The 16,954-nt window shown below is 37.0% G+C and overlaps 1 protein-coding gene across 1 annotated transcript; it reads left to right on the forward strand.

Annotated features, from left to right (window-relative positions):
- The first annotated feature begins 14,299 nt into the window (after positions 1-14,299).
- LOC149174665 (uncharacterized) lies at positions 14,300-15,296 on the forward strand. Its single transcript, XM_089419378.1, has one exon. It carries the CDS (start codon positions 14,422-14,424, stop codon positions 14,860-14,862), a length of 441 nt encoding a protein of 146 aa, XP_089275504.1. The 5' UTR covers positions 14,300-14,421; the 3' UTR covers positions 14,863-15,296.
- The last annotated feature ends 1,658 nt before the right edge of the window (positions 15,297-16,954 follow it).

Consider the following 16,954-nt stretch of genomic DNA (forward strand, 5'->3'; position numbering starts at 1 on the left):
GGAGCGATAGTTTAAGTGACCATACCGCTCATGCCAAAGTTTGCTCACTTCATCATTATGAGCAACAAATACTGAGGGAAGATGGGATGACCCAAAGTTGTGAAACTTATACAACCTTTTGGAATCATCAGCAAGACCAGTAGCTAGAATCTGTTTAGGATCTTTTAGATCCTTGATTACAACATCATGAGGTGAAAATTCAACGATTTTACCTTCACCTGAATGAGTTATCTGATAGACAGATAGAAGGTTGCAGGATAAGTTTGGAACACATAATACATCATTGAACTGACCATTGTCTAGATGAACAGTTCCAGTCCCTACAACATTAAGAGATCTATCATCACCAACATATATATTTTTGGTGTTACAATCATTTAAAGAAGAAAACATGGCTTGGTTTTTGGCCATGTGACAAGAGGCTCCAGAATCAATGAGCCACTCATGAGAATGAGAAGAAGAAGAAGATACATTTAATGCATAACCAGACTGAGATGATTGACGATGACATGCAGAAAATGCCGTTCCGGAAGTTGAAGTTGAAGTAGGCTCCAGATGGATGTTATGTTTCTTCATTGCGGCTTCCAAGGCTTCCATCTTCTTAAAGCATTTAGATTCTAAGTGGCCATCTCGATTACAAAAGTTACAATGTCTATCAGTCTTCTTCCATTTGTTTTTATTGGGCTTATCATATTGCTGAAATGATCTTTCATCTTGAGGCTGAGTTGGTTTAGGACCATTCCTTTGAGGATAAGACTTCTTAGGATTCTTTGAATTTGGATACTGCTGGGCGGCTAACGCTTTTGTGGAAGAGTTTCCAAGATTAAGAAGACCAAGGTGTAAGAGTTTTTCTTGTTCTCTTATTAAGGAATCACAAAAGGAGTCAAAGGAAGGGGGCTTGTAGTCTTTGCCTTGACAAATGAAAGCTTCCCTGGTAGAATGGAAAGTGGAAACAAATACAGAGTAGGCTGGTCCTAACTTAGTGAGGATGGAATAAATAAGGTTACCATCATCTTTCTTAACTTTAACACCTTCCAAGAGATATCTAAGGTTCTTGAATTTTGACAAGAAATCTTCAATGCAAGAAAAATTATTAGGATCCAAAGTAAGCAGCTCATTTTCAAGTTGATGGGATCTAATTTCATTTTTAATCCCAAAAACTTTAGCAAGTTTTTCTAATGCTTCATGAGGAGTTTCAATTTCTGCAATGTGGAATCTAAGATCAGGAGAAACAGACATTCCTATCAAGCCACGTGCTTGATCTTGTCGATTTTCCCATTTTTCGGCCTTGTCTTCATCTTTGGGTTTCTTCTCTTGGTCTGTGGCTATTCTGAAGAGACCTTTACTTCTAAGTAAATCTCCCATGTAGGCTACCCATTGGAAGTAGTTAGTGCTGTCAAGAATGACTTGGCATGGACTTTCCATTTTTGAAAAACAACTGAAGCTGAAGATGCTGAAAGTAAGTGGTCCAATGGATAGATCTCGAAAAAATAGGCGGTTTTAAAAAAAACGGCTCTGAAAAAGGCTTCCGGATGAAGAAGTTATGGCTTTTTGAAAAAAATTTGTTGACGTTGCCGGCAAAGTGCGCGAATGTGCGGGAATGAAAAAATCCGCCCCCACAAAATGGAGACTTGAACCCAAGACCTCTACTCTCTTAAAAGGTCTTTGAACCAATTGATCTATACAAAATATTTGAGAGAGAGAGAGAGAGAGAGAGAGAGAGAGGGGGGGGGGGGGGGCCTCGATTTGCGTGCTTGCCTTGGGAAGACTCTTTTCCCCTACAAAACACAAAACACAAAACCCAACACGAATATCCAAAGAAAAACGAACCTTACGGCTCGAAGTTAGCTTTAGCCAAAAAACTAGAAATTTAAAAAAAAATCTCAAAGTTAGCTTTTAGCCGAAAAACTAAATATTTTCCTCAATGTTTCTGATTTTCCGAGATCACACTAAGGTGCAGGGAAAAGAGCATACGCATGAGAAAAATCCTTTCTTTCTGTTTCTGATTTGCCCAGATCGCACAGAGTCGCAGGGCAAAGAGCATACGCAGAAATGAAAGGTATAGATCCGGGAAAAAAAAAAGGCTAAATAAACCGAAACCGAAATAAGCAGAGAGAAAATGACAGTAAACTGCAAAAAAACACTGTATACCTCCCGATCTGAAAAATGACGCAGCTAGGGCTACCGGAAACCTTTTCGCGTGAAACGAAAGGGGTTCCTCACTGAAACAGATGCTCCGAATGCAACAGAGCAGTCCTCTCGGCCCGAAAGCAGTCAGAAACAGCAGATCTAGGAAACGACAGCCGCATGCAGTTCTACCGGCTTCAGATTTGGATCACCAACGGACGCGGCCCTCAAATAGCTCTGATACCATGTAGGAATTTACAGGGTAAGTTCCACAGAAGAATACCAAAAGGACACCGCTCACAACCAGATCTCAAATCAATACACCAGTATTTTTGACGTGGTTAAAACCCTCAGAGTGCAAGGAGGGAAACAGTCCACGGCCTGTCCCAACGTGGGTACAGACAATTTATTAATCAAAGAATGAAAATTTACATAAGCTTCTCTCATGCACGGATTACCCGAACAATGACCCTCCATGCGCTTTAAATAGAACTCATGGACCAATCGGGTGTCAAGCCACGGATCAAGTGTCGGTAATACCGAGGTGAGAGTGAACCGTCGGATCACTACATATCGTGACCGTCGGATTGTAAGTTACAAAATGTACAACGGTAAAGAAACACACTTTACCTAACTCTAACCTAACTCTATACTAGACCAAGTTGAACTTAACTATATCCTATGTGTCGGAATATCCTAACAGTCATGTCACTCTTGGCGCGGCTTCCCTCCCTTTCCCCTATAATCACTCCATGTAGGATGGCCATATATTGGAGGACTGGTAGCTTTCCTGGCTGAGGACTATGTGTTCTTTTGACATCTCCTGCCTCCTGGTTTTTCCGGGCCGGCAACCCACTTCCTAGGGCCAGAAAATTTTCCCGGTACACATTTATACTTTACGGGTCTGATTCTGCAGAGGATTGAGATTCAAATGTTATGGGTTTTAGGGATAATGGTACTTTAGGGGATGAAGTCAGACCTAGTGGGACAATAGAAGCCGCCATTTTTTGAACCGCCTTTTATTATGTCCAATGCTTCCCCATGTAAACATCACTCACCCTTAATTCCTAAAGACAGTTGGCTTCTTTGGAACACGTTTTCCTCTTGGAAAGTGAGCTTCATATGCTCGAGGTTTCCTTTTATCAGTCCTTACATCAGGTAAGGCCTCCTTTCCCTCTTCGGGTCATTATTTCTCTGGGTAATATGTTCAGAGGGGACAGGTCACATTTAATGCCTGATTTATAGCCTGATCTGAAAAATCCACTTTAGGACTTCTCAATACATCTATTAAGACAGGGGGTGGGACCTTTGAGGTATGGACTTTGCATCAGACGCATCGGCCACGGAGGCCATGATTCGCACAGCTATTCAGGCCGAAACTTGCTAGGGTGCCGCCATGTTATCAAATGACTGGCAGTCCACACTGGCTGATGTGGTTGTCCGACCTTCGTTGCCAACTGATGACAAGGATGGTGATGGCCTAAAGGCGCGAACAACTCGGGAAGGCAGACAAAATGATTACCAATAGAAGGAATATGTAGATTATGAGCCTTCGAACCGCTATAAAAAGAATTTGAAACCCGTCAAAACCATCCCTCTGCTGGCAACGATTAAGCTAAACAGTATTTACTTGACCGACCATATTGCAAGTTTACAGGAATACGCTCTGGTTGGCCAATGGCACTTTCCTGAGATGGATGACGCCAAGATGCGAAAGTGGCTTGAGCTTCAATGGAAACCTCTGATTGGCTATATTCCCATTGTAGCTAAATTGATGAAAGAATGGTATTGTTTTCATTTTCTGAGTGCTAGCGATCTAGACGCCATTCAGAATCATCCATGGGTCCACGGAAGGAGTTTTCTTACGCTATATAAGTGGTACATTGGTTACAATCCATTAAGAATACTCCTACAAATAATTTGATATGGGTCGAGCTCCCTGGACTTCCCCTGGAGTTGTGGTCGAAGGAAACTTTAACCGAGATAGGAAACACTATAGGAAGATGTGTATATGTTGATCCAAGATGCCTGGGGGGAAAAAGACAAACGTGTAGCCTGGATTCTCATAGAAAAATATTATAGGGGAGGGTTTCCTGACCACATCGAGATATATTGGAGAGATTTAAAAAATAATCAAAGATTGGATTTCTGGGGAGTCCCTTTCGGGTGTTCAGCATGCCATAGGACATGACACTTAATCAAAAACTGCCCTCGATGCCCTGTTCTTAAGAGCCGAATGCATCATGGAAAATTCCAGTCAGTAAAAAATAAACATAGGATGAAGTCTCAATCCCTTGGAATGGTGAAGTTATCACCTACAATTAGTTTATCTCCATCAGAATCTGGTGACCCGCAAAGGGTTACTAATCTTGAAGATAATTTTCATCAAACCCCACCTTCCTTTCAGAAGTTAAATTCTCAGGATATATCTTCTCCATCAATATACCCCCAGAGTCAGTGTATCCTGCCTGAAAGCTCGAGAAGGTCAATCACCCCATTTGATAAAAAGACTTACAATCACTTTTGTATGCCTCTCCCAGAACCTACTACTTATAAAGAAATCCCTCTTCCTCCCCGGGTCCCCCAACCATAAAAATATTTTAATGCGGACTCCCATATTACTTTTATTCCATCATCCTATCCATCACCAAAAAAGGAAATGACTCCATCCAAGAAAGGAAAAGAACCTATGGTTTCAGCTACTCCTCTTAATTCCCCCGTTTCTTCCCCAACAAATTTGATTGGTAGCGGCCTTGACTATCTCCTAAGCAATAAATTGCTTGAACTCAGACCCCTAACTATTCATAAACCGGAGAAGCCATCCCCTCCTCAAATAAGCCCAAACTCTGCAAAAAATATTACGATGAGAAGGAAAAATAACAGGGGTAGTAGACACTTCAGGGGAAGGGTTGATGGTGCAGGTAGAGGAGTACGAAATCTTTCCCTTATAGATGTTCCTATCATTGATATGTCAGAAGAAGGGTTTCTTAGAGCAAGTATGGCCAAAAAGACCCCTCAATGACTTTCATCATATCTATGAACATAAGGGGTCTGGGGGCAGATAAAAAAAAATTGGCTCTAAAGAATCTTTTCTATTCGGCACAGCCCAAAATCATCTTAATCCAAGAAACCATGCATATCACTCCTGTCTCTATTTCCTACTTCAGGAAATGTTCCCCACATGGCATATGGCTGCTTCGGAGGCCAATGGCCTTTCTGGGGTCTGGCAGTCTTATGGGACCTTGATTGGATCATAGCAAAAGCATATAAATGCTTTGCGGCATTCTCATCTCGGCTTCCATTAGGGGAAAAGGCTGTCCTATTAACATTTTGAACATTTATGCCCCTTACAAGAACAAGTTCCCATTCTGGGAGAAATTATTTGCATCAGAAATTTTTGATATCGAGTCTTTTATGATTGCAAGAGATCTAAATGTCACTTTAAACTCTGATGAAACATGGGGGAACGGCAGGAAAAAATATCCTCTTGCAGATCGCATCAGATATGAGCTGTTACACAGGAACCTTGTTGACATAAACCCTCCTAGAATGCTTCTAACATGGGACAATGGAAGGATTGAAGGGGCATATATAGCTAAAAGACTTGATCGATTTATTTTACATGTTAGCATAATTGATAGACTGGGCATGCCGTTCTCAACCATTGGTAATGTGTTTATATCAGACCATAGACCGATATTTCTAAGTTGGAGAGAAAAGGGTTTTAGAAAAGGGTATCCATTCAAATTTAACAGGTCATGGTTAGAAGAATGTTATAGATCTAACCCAGAAATATTATAGATCTGATATGAAAATATAAGATAATGCAAATAAACCCAGAAATAATATGAAATGATTCTTTATTGATCAAACCCTTAAGGTAGGGCAACACCATACATTCACTCCTTAAGGAAGGAGAACACTCCACAAGCCATATGCCTGTTCATACAATATTCCCTCCTAGGTATATAACATTCCACCCCCCTTAGCATGTTTCGTCCCCGAAACATGGGAAGAACACAAATAATAAGATCTACTCAAAAGAGTAGTCCATTGGTACCATGCACGTGCATCTAGCCATCCAAGAGAAAGGTGAACCCTCGATCTCGCTGGTGCCTCGCTCGCTTGAGATGGAAGTTGACCGTGGCAGCTCTTCTGTGCTGATGTGTAGTAGGTGGATCTTCGCTCCTCGTTATCCGTCATACGGGAGTTGTTGTCCTTGTGGCTAATTGGTTGCTATCTTGTTGGTTGTTTTCTTGCGGGGTGATGTGGGTGATGATATGTTGAAGTTTTAACCCACTGTGTCTTTTTCTTTAATTCACCCTGCTATGGTGCATGTTGTGGTGTCTTCTTTTCCAATATGACTTCAACCACTGAGCCCTCATCTGATGTACCTGTAACCTTTTTTGCTTCAACCTCTATTTTTGTTTGATTGTCGAACAACAAAGACTCATCATCTGATATGTCAGTCCCTGGGACATCTTCTGCTTCAACATTCGTGGACTCTACCTGTTTATTGATGGAAATATCCTGTAATGTAATTTTCTTCTTTTTATACTAGAGCTTCAGGAATTTCTTCTGCACATTAATATTGATAGTACCCACTAATTCCATCCAAGGGTATCCCAAAACAACATCCATGTTATCTATATCTGAAGCATAAAAATCACCATGCAACACATACTTATCCATAGAAATCTTCAAATCCTTTTACAATTGAACATCCTCATCATCCACCTGTGTGTTTTCAATGTGTTTTTTCTGGAACTTGCAATTTTTTTACCAAATTAACATTGATAAAATTATGCTTGCAACTAGGATTTATAGAAACGATGATCTTCTCTTTCTGAATCATTCCATGAACCTGCAATAAGGAGATACCAACAGAAAATAACCCTTTAAGTTCCTTGGTTTCCTTCTTTTCTGTAAAAATAAAATCTTTGCTAGGCTGTGTGTCTGTCTGTGTGAGCTTATCCACAAGATTAGTTTTACGGTCAAAGTGGTCCATAAGATCTTTTGTGAATGTGTCCCAAGTCAAGGGCCTTCGATAGCAACGTCGATGCCATTGCCACCATTGCCGTCTTTCATTGTCCAAGTACAGTAATCCCACACTCAATTGAGTCTCATCATCCATGATGTAATTCAATCTAAAATATTTCTCCATTTATGCTAGCCATTTGGCTGGATGAGAGCTATCAAATTCATACAAGTCCCTGAAATTCAGACCTAGGGCCGCCATCACAAAAAAAATTGGCGAAAAATTGAAATGGTCACAATTCCATCAATATTGCTCAGAATTTGTATTATGACCTGTTTTCGGAAATGGAACAATCATTCTGCATCTGCCCATGTGATAGAAATCTTGATACGGGCACTATAATTTTAGATCTGTGCTGCAACTCTCCCGCCGTCACCAAAATTTCTGCAAAAAAGAGCTGATTTTAAATCAGCGATATCTCCCTCATCCGGAATCCGATTCGACTGATTTTTTTTTTTGAAATTGAGTGTTTTTTCATATAGAATCCAGATCTACAATTATATTTTGCAGATCTTGCGCCAAGACGTCCAGATCTGTGCCGCAAATTCGCTGCCCTGAAAAATTGTCTACAACCCCACTGATTTTTAAATCAGCGATATCTCCTTCATCCGGAGTCCGATTCAGCTGTTTTTTTCTTGAAATCGGGTATTTTTTCACAATGAATACAGATCTGCAATTAGATTTTGCATATTTTGCACCAAAACATACAGATCTGATCTGAAAAATTGCCGCCCCCAAAATCCTGCAAAAAATTAAAAAAATTTCTCCACTTTTGTGCCCAAGAAAGTGCTCTGATACCACTTGTTGTAGCTCTGATACGACTTGTTATAGATCTAACCCAGAAATATCATAGATATGATATGAAAATATAAGATAATGCAAATAAACCCAGAAATAATATGAAATGATTCTTTATTGATCAAACCCTTAAGGTAGGGCAACACCATACATTCACTCCTTAAGGAAGGAGAACACTTCACAAGCCATATGCCTGTTCATACAATATTCCCTCCTAGGTATATAGCAAAGAATCAGAATTCAATGAAGTCATAATAAGAACTTGGAAGGATTTATCATCAAGAGATAATATGCCCCCTTTTTTGACCTTTAGGGATAAGCTTTATTCCATTAGAAAGGTTGTTAAAGATGGTAGTATAAGAAAAGACAACTGAACAGAACGGCTCTTCGGGAAATACAAATGGAACTAGACAACATTTCTGGAGTTTTGGTTGCTCACCTACTCCCCTTCAATATGAGATGTCGTATAAAGGAGCTTGAAAGGAAAAAACAAAAAATTCTGGAGCAGGAAGAAGCATCATGGAGGTTGAAGAGCAGGGCTATTTGGCTTAAGGAAGGTGATAGGAGCACAAAATTTTTCCACAGTTTTGCAAGCTCCAGACGTGAAAAAAACTCTATATGGAAGATAAATGACGGTAGAGGGGGTTTTCTATACTCTCAACAAGACATCTCAAATGAAGCTGTGAGATACTTTGAAAATCAATACAAGAGATCTGGTGATTGCAGGATACAGGACATTTTATGGGGCATTGACTTATTCCCACAAATGTTTGATGATGAACAAAATGAATGCCTTTTCCAGCCAATAACAAAGGAAGAACTGTTAGAAGTCATGAAATCCTTCAAGAAGGATAAGTGTCCTGGCCCAGATGGCTAGACGATCGAATTCTTCATCCATTTTTTTGATCTTATTAAACATGATTTGCTAAGAATGGTCGAAGGCTCTAGAATATCAGGTAGCATACACCAGATAACTTCTTCCACTCAAACAACACTCATGCCAAAGAAAATGGAAGTAGAATCTTTTCAAGATTTCAAGCCGATATCCCTCTATAACATTTCCTTCAAAATCATTTCGAAAATTATTGCTGAAAGAATCAAAGTAACTTTATTTAGATTTTTAACAAAAGATTAGCATGGCTTTTTAAAAGGAAGGAATATTTTGGACACTGTTGCCAACACACAAGAAAGCTTGTTCTCCATGCATACTAAAAAAAGTGAAGCAGTCATATTCAAAATTGACCTTCGAAAGGCATACGATTGCCTTGATTGGGGTTTCATCAGATGCTTACTTGCAAAGATTGGCTTGAAATCTAATATGATAAACTAGATCATGGCATGTGTTGAGAAAGTGAACTATGCCATCATTATAAATGGGATTCCATCCTCTTATTTTCTAGCTGCCAGAGGACTGCGTCAAGGCTGTCCCCTATCCCCCCTATTGTTTATCTTGGCAATGAATTCTTTAAGTCTCCACATTAACAAGGCAATTAGCGAAAACAGGGGTCGCCCATCGAAGATTTGCAGAAACAATTATATCTCGCACAATTTATTCGTAGATGATATACTTATATTTGGAATGTTATGCAGACTCACTTGGATATGCTTACATGACATTCTAAAAAGATTCCAAAAGGCCACATGACTACAAATAAATGAATCCATATCCATTTTCTTCCATAATGATGTCAATTTGGAAATAGTAGAATGGATATCCTCGCTATTCGGGATAGAGGTGTGGTCCATCAAGATTGGAATGAAATATTTAGGATTCCAGTTAAAAGCGAAGGGATACTCTAAAATGGACTGGAAATGGATAATAGATAGGTACTATAAAAAGATATCAGCGTGGGAATACAAATGCCTATCAATGGCAGGAAGAGTTATTTTAGCTCAATCAGTTCTAACACAACTTGTTGTATTCTGGGCTCACTTATTTTTTCTTCTTGCAAGTATCATTCAGAAGATGAACAAGCTAACTGCAAACTTTATATGGGGTGGCCAATCAGAACAAAGAAAATATCACCTATCTAAATTATCTGATATCTCATTGCCGAAGAACTTTGGTGGATGGGGCCTTCTGGACCTGCGAAACTTTAGAAAGGCACTTTTATGCAAATCACTATGGAGAGAGATTTATGGAGAGGGTCCCTGGAGCAACACAATAAAAAAGAAATATATGGGCAGTAAGGATATTTCATACTGGTACAGGTTGGGAAGGATTGGATCCACTTATGGGTCAGCAATATGGCTGAGTTTTCGCAAGATAGAAGATTATTTCTTAAGGAATTTGGCATGGAGCTTCTAGTCTGGTAGCAAGATTCTCATTGGAATAGATCCATTCTTGAGCGGACAGGAGGAAATCACTTTTCCTGAGACACTCCTAAATTTTTTCCATAGGAGAGGTTTTTTCACTTGGGACAAGCTTATTGCAATATGGTAGGGCCCTTTCCCTCTTTGGAAAGAAGTTGACAATATGGGGATGTCTGATATTTTGGCATGGAAATGGAAGAAAATTAAGGACTGTTTGAGAAATTGTGGCATATATCTCTCTTTGGAAGACGATGTTCTTATCTGGAAAGATACAAAAGGAATTATCCTGGTTCGTGTAAAGGACATTTACTCAAATCTGATAGGTTTAAAGACTGCTCTTACCAGCCCAATATTTCCAACAATTTTTTGGAAATCTGGATGTCCTTCCAAAACAATATATTTCTCGTGGCTGGTCTTCCACAACAAAAACTTATCATGGGATAATTTGAAAAAGAGGAGTTGGCACGGGCCGGGTTTCTGTTTAATATGCAAATCCGCTGAGGAAAGCAACTGTCACATGTTCTTTCACTGCCAGAAAACTCAGCAATTATGGCAAGCACTGGCAGATCTATATGGTTTCCCTCATATTTCTCATGCATCTACAAAAGAAGCATTCCTTTGGTGGAGCGGGCAGAAGGAATCCTGGAGGCCTATAATTATTATCACCCTCTGGTGCACATGGAGATGGAGGAACAATATAATCTTCAAGGACAGAAAAGAGCCTTTCATGGGAATTCTACAAAGTATTGTATCTCTCTATGACACCTTACCGGAAAAGTCACACAAGCGAAAAAAGTCTAATCATAATGAGCAAGCACATGATCACACAATGCTTCCAAGAGCGTATTTTGATGGAGCTGCACAAAATAGCTCTTGTGGTTGTAGGGTTCACATCATCATGGATGAAAATTTACAATATCTCATCTCCTGGAATGGGGGAAAGGGTTCCAATTGCAAAGTTGAGGCGATGGCTCTCGTGGGTCTTCTAAATTTTTGCCTTTTCTTTAACATACAGTCCGTTTCAATTTTCGGAGATTCCAAAGTCATGATTGATTATGTATTGGGAAAGAACCATATCAGTAATCCTCACCTTGCAGGCTGGATGGACAGAATCATGTTCCTTTGGAGGAGGATAGAAGGATGCTCAGCACATTTACAGATCATAGAACCAGCAAGCAGACATCTTATCAAAGGAAGGTCTTCTATCAGAAACAGGTATCTGGAACATGAAGGTAATATCTGATGAGGAAATCTTCTCTATCCAGGAATTTTCCATCCCTGGTACTTAATTTCAGTTTTGCTAATCCCAGGTATGCACTGTTATTTTGTCCTTTTTGCTTCTCTCCTCCCTATTGAATATTTTCGGTTTATGTATGGTCAAAGTATGAATTGAAAATTTTGAACAGTGCTGTTACACCTCAGAGGATCCTATTTTCCTTATTTCTCCTTCATGAGCTTTGCAAAATCTTTTATTTGCAAACTTTTTGACAGCTCAAAAGGCTGTCTATCTTCATGGACATCTTATCTCTTTTTGCTGGGATTATGCTTCCCATCTCATATAGATATTTCTGGCACAAATTGCTCCAGCTTCCTATAGCCCTTATGACGTACTATCTGTTCATGTACTATCTGTTCATTATATACCTTATATAATATAATTATGCTTTTTTCGCTCTGAAAAAAATTTATAAAGCCTATCTGTTCATGTACTATCTCTTCATTATATACCTTATATAATATAATTATGCTTTTTTCGCTCTGAAATTTTTTTATAAAGCCTTCGTTATATCCACCACATTAATATTTTTAATTTGGTTATACTAGTAAATATTAGTATAGGCTAACTAATAGATAAAATGTTTTTTTTTTTTTAATTTAAGAACGAAAATACAATTTCACTTAAAATTGTGGTTTTTTGTTGTTTACAATATGTTTTTCAATGCACAAATGAATTTAGCACCCTGAAAAACTTTTGAAGCATTAGAATTTTGTAAATCAAACAGCGTGAACTGAAAGTTTCTAAAAAAAAAAAAATTGTACCTATTTTTGGTTAAAATTGACCAAAAAGCCATTTCATCTATTAATTAAATGCAATTTCAAGAAAAAATGTGATTTTTTGTTATTTAAAATGCATTTTTGAATGCATAAATGGATTGAACAACCTGTAAAACCCTCCAGCATACGAATTCTACATATTAAACAAAAAATCAAGTTTTTAAGAATCTCTAGAATTTTGATTAAAATTAACTAGAGAAAATAGTGTGAAAAATACCATTTCATTTATAAATTAAACTACACCTTAATTAAATTAAATTTTAAATATTTATTATTTTATATTTAATTAAATAATTTTATATTTCCGATAAATTAGTAATAATTTAAATTTATTATGAATTAAACTTTAAATATTTTTTATTTTATATTTAATTAAATAATTTTATATTTCTAATAAATCAGTAATTATTTCAATTTATTAAAAATCTAAAAACATTTGATTTTAATAAAATTATTAATTATCATTAATTAAAAAAATAATTTCAACATTATTTATATAAAACTATTTTTTGATTTACACACAGTTCTGATAATAAGTTGTAAAGTTTGACTTTTTTTTTTTAACAATGTGTCGATATTACATGAGTTTGACATTTGAAAATATACCTTTCATATTTTTGGCCATGTTGTTCACATGGGCGTAAGACATATCCTCTTACACCGTCTTTCTATAATATGAATAAATATCAACAACTATGCAGTTAAGAAGAGTTGTGAGAAAGCTCGTAAATTTATTAAAATATCAAGGTTTGTATAAGAGAGGATGGCTGGTGGTTTTTCGAATAATATTTAAATTTAAAAAGATTATAATTTTTTTATTTATTAAAATAATGATTTTCAACAATTTTACTAAAACTCAGTAATATTATTCTTCACCATGAGAATGTAAAATTGTTTAAATTGAAATTTTGAGATTGTGAAATTGTTGCAATTGAAATTTTGAATGTGAAAGGGTAGTAGATGCTTTGGAAAAGTTTTGGAATATTTAGATTTTATTGAACAACAATTTAAAATTACAATTTCTAACCTGATTTATTTAAAAATAAGTTTAAATATATATATATATATATATATATATATATATATATATAGTTTTTAATTAAAAAAAAATTGTCTTTTTTAAAATAAATCATTAAATTTAAATTTACTATTAAAAAACAAAAATTAATGGTTTCCTATTCAATGGGCTTAAAAGAAAACCCTTGCTCCCTGGAATTTTCCATTGAAACTTACCATTTCAATAATTTCAATTATGGATAAAATTGATTTTAAAAAAATAAAAAGATCATGCTCGGAAAAAGAGACAAGCATCTCACATGCCAATTATTCCAAATAATTAATGTTAGTAATCTTCCGTAATTTAAAATTATATGAACAATAAACTATAGTTTTAGTTTTTTCCACACTCTTGAATTTTTTTAAGAAAAATATTAACATACAACTATATTAAAATATTAAAATTCGTTCCAAAAAAGATACCAAACGTTTCCTATGTTGAATTTTTTAAAAGTCGTCTAAATTGACCCACTGTCATGATGACACCAACCGATGACAGCGAGAGGCCATTCAAAGCGCGGGCCCCACAATCGACCTCACAACCGCCTGAGTTGCCGCCCCCATGTCCTGACCACGCACCGTAAAGCGCGAAGACGTTTAAACGCAACCTACATGGTAGCCTAGATAGCGGCTAACCCCACCGAATTCAAGATACCCCTTCTGGAAACTCGGGACACGTGGCAAACATGACAAGATAAGAGCCTCAGTATCATGGAATTAAAGAAAAGTGTGCCACGTCAGATTGTCCAAAATTATTATTATGGGGATTGAATGCATTTAGCGGTGGGTAGTTGTGCAAAATGGGACGATTCCGATATTTGTCACCATCGTCAAATTTTCCGGCCGCCAAGATTGACCAGTGGACGGACGAACAACGAAAACATTAAAAAGGAATCATGCCATATTTGACCATTCGGCTCTCCAAACCGCACGCCCGAATATATCGCAACGCGATACAATAAGTAGAAGAGAACAACCGGGAATTATTAGAAGAAGGGAAGCTCTGTGGGTCTGGATCACTGGTGTATTGCACGATGGAAAATGGATACTGGTATGACGATGATGACGTGGCGCCTGGTTCGGCTCAGAGCTGGAACAGGATCACTATGCTGGCAAAGAGATTTACCCAGAGGAAAGGTTACACGCGTCTGCCAAGTAGATCAAGACGCATGCGGATGGCCAAGATGGGGCGGCGCCAGGGTAAGGGCGCATCGCTGGTTTGGCGGCTGAGGGCGGTGCCCAGGCTGAGGTTTAGAGTTATTGAGTCCGCCGCAAAATCATGGATGTCAAGAATCAGAGACACTTATGTCGATATGATGACTGGTTTGGGCCGATCCTTAACGATGAGCAGTCGGCCGCGTCCAAAAAAGAAGGCTGTTGAAGAATTTAATACCAAGGTGGTTATGGAGATCTACAAGTCTCTGGGCATACAGGTCTGTCCGGAGTCTCAGCTACAACTTTCTTCCATCCGTTGATCAGAAACCATGGTTATTTCTTTCTGTATTGTTCTTTTTCTTGAAGTTAGTTGGACTGATAAAATTTTGAATACAGAATTGCTTTTAACAGTATTCTGTATCACTTTGTTATTAGTCTTTACTTTCTGGTTTTGTCTCTGGTAATCTCTGTACTGCAAGCCCAGATTTATGACCTCTGACGGCGGCGATTAAAGAAGGCAATCCATTTGTTGCGAAAAAAGGTTTAGGTGTGAAGATGGATAAAGCTTCAGGCCAGCCGTGTGATGAATTTCTGGGTCTTGCTATGTAAAGTTTGGGTATTATTTGGAGTGTATATATGTACTCTTAATGGCCTAAATCATCCACTGGTTCAAACTTTGGAGGATCACAATAATGAAATTTATTTATTTTTAAGTGGTTATATAAAAAAGTTGTTTTTAGTGTGATTTTTTGAAGTTTTTGGTGTCGGAATTTGGTTGAGGTGAAATTTTGATTTGTGTTATTTAAATTAATTTTTAACTGTATATATAGATTCAACACCCTAAAAAACCCTTAGGGCATTTTGATGGTAAAGGTTACCCATCAAACTTGTGACTTCAATGAATTCTTGCTAAATTTTTGGAAAATTAGACCATAAAAATCACAACTATATAAAATGGGTATTTTTTTTGTTAATTTATTTAAGTTAAATAGGTACTTTTACTTATTATTGAATTAACGCTTTTTCGTAGTTGCCTTCTCGGTGACAGCGCAGACATTTGGTCACGAGTTCGACTAGAGTTTTGGCGCTATATAGGGAAAATGGTAGTCTTAGTAATGGTTAGTTTCAATGGAAATGGTAAACGAATTAAGCTAACCGAATTTTTTTATATATTTATTTTTAAAATATTTTTAAATATTTTTAAAATAATATATGTATATACATTAATAATAATGTTATTATTATTAATAAAAACACTAATAATTTAAGATTTGTATTTGCATCAGGTTTCAATATAGAAACAATGGAAAAATAGAAATATTCATCTTGGAATCTTAGTTAATTACATCCAACAAAAAAACCAATAAAATACACACTTTAAAGAATAACAAATGGTATAAAAATCAATTATTGAGATGGTGGTAAAAAATACCCAACGGACCTGCAATCCCGACCACTGAAAATTCCACTCCCATATCAACAACACATTATACACCTTTCAATACTCATGGGATAAGGATAGAATATCAATATATTATTCATTTTTTTAATCCTCGTGGGATAAGGATAGAATATGATGATATTACTAAAGAGATCAGAAGGATTAATATGGAAAAATTTTCATTTATTTAGTAATGTTTTATTAATATTTTAGATCTTTATTTTATTAGTCTTTGATGGGTCAAGGACTATAGCATTTGTTTGTGCTCAAAATGTGTAGACTTTATATTATTTGGTTTTGTTTTGTAATCTTAACTAGAGTTTTAGGAAAATGATTGATATTTATATTTTTCATTAAATTTAAAAAGAATTATTTAATTTTTAACAAATCTTATTTCTAATTTTTTATTGGCTTAGGCAGTTTTGGTGAGACATAATTTCTCTAGTGGAGGGCGTTTTATTTTTGGTATTTTTCAATGCCTAACAATTCATTTTAAAATAATAAAAAAACTAATTTCGTGAGTGGCCATTCCGGTAGTGAGTGCTCTGGCACTTACACTCTTATGTTATTGCTTTGTCTAATAATGCCAAAATTGATGTGATTACAAGTCGTTTGCATAGGCGAGGAAGGGGAGGCGGGCAGGGGTGTTGAACAAATATCAAATTAGTATTATTATGTTTCCTTGTGCGGAAGACGGAGTATGTGCGGGAGAACGAGGGTCCTTTGCATAGGTGGAGGGGTGTGGGGCTGAACAAAATCTTGAATCAATATTATTATGTTTCCTGGTGCAGAATCTTTACTATGCGGAGGACGGAGTATGTGCGGGAGAAAAATGGTCCTTTGCATAGGCAGGGGTGCTCTGACACTGACATTGTTATGTTACTACTATGGACAATATTCAAACTAAAATCTAACTTTGTTACCGAAAAATAAGTGCATTAGTGATTTCACATTTGTCAATTGAACTCGTA

Source organism: Pinus tabuliformis, chromosome 4_1 (genome assembly GCF_031772625.1).
Source record: "Pinus tabuliformis cultivar Carrire ecotype Pingquan chromosome 4_1, CPIR1, whole genome shotgun sequence".
Taxonomy (NCBI): domain Eukaryota; kingdom Viridiplantae; phylum Streptophyta; class Pinopsida; order Pinales; family Pinaceae; genus Pinus; species Pinus tabuliformis.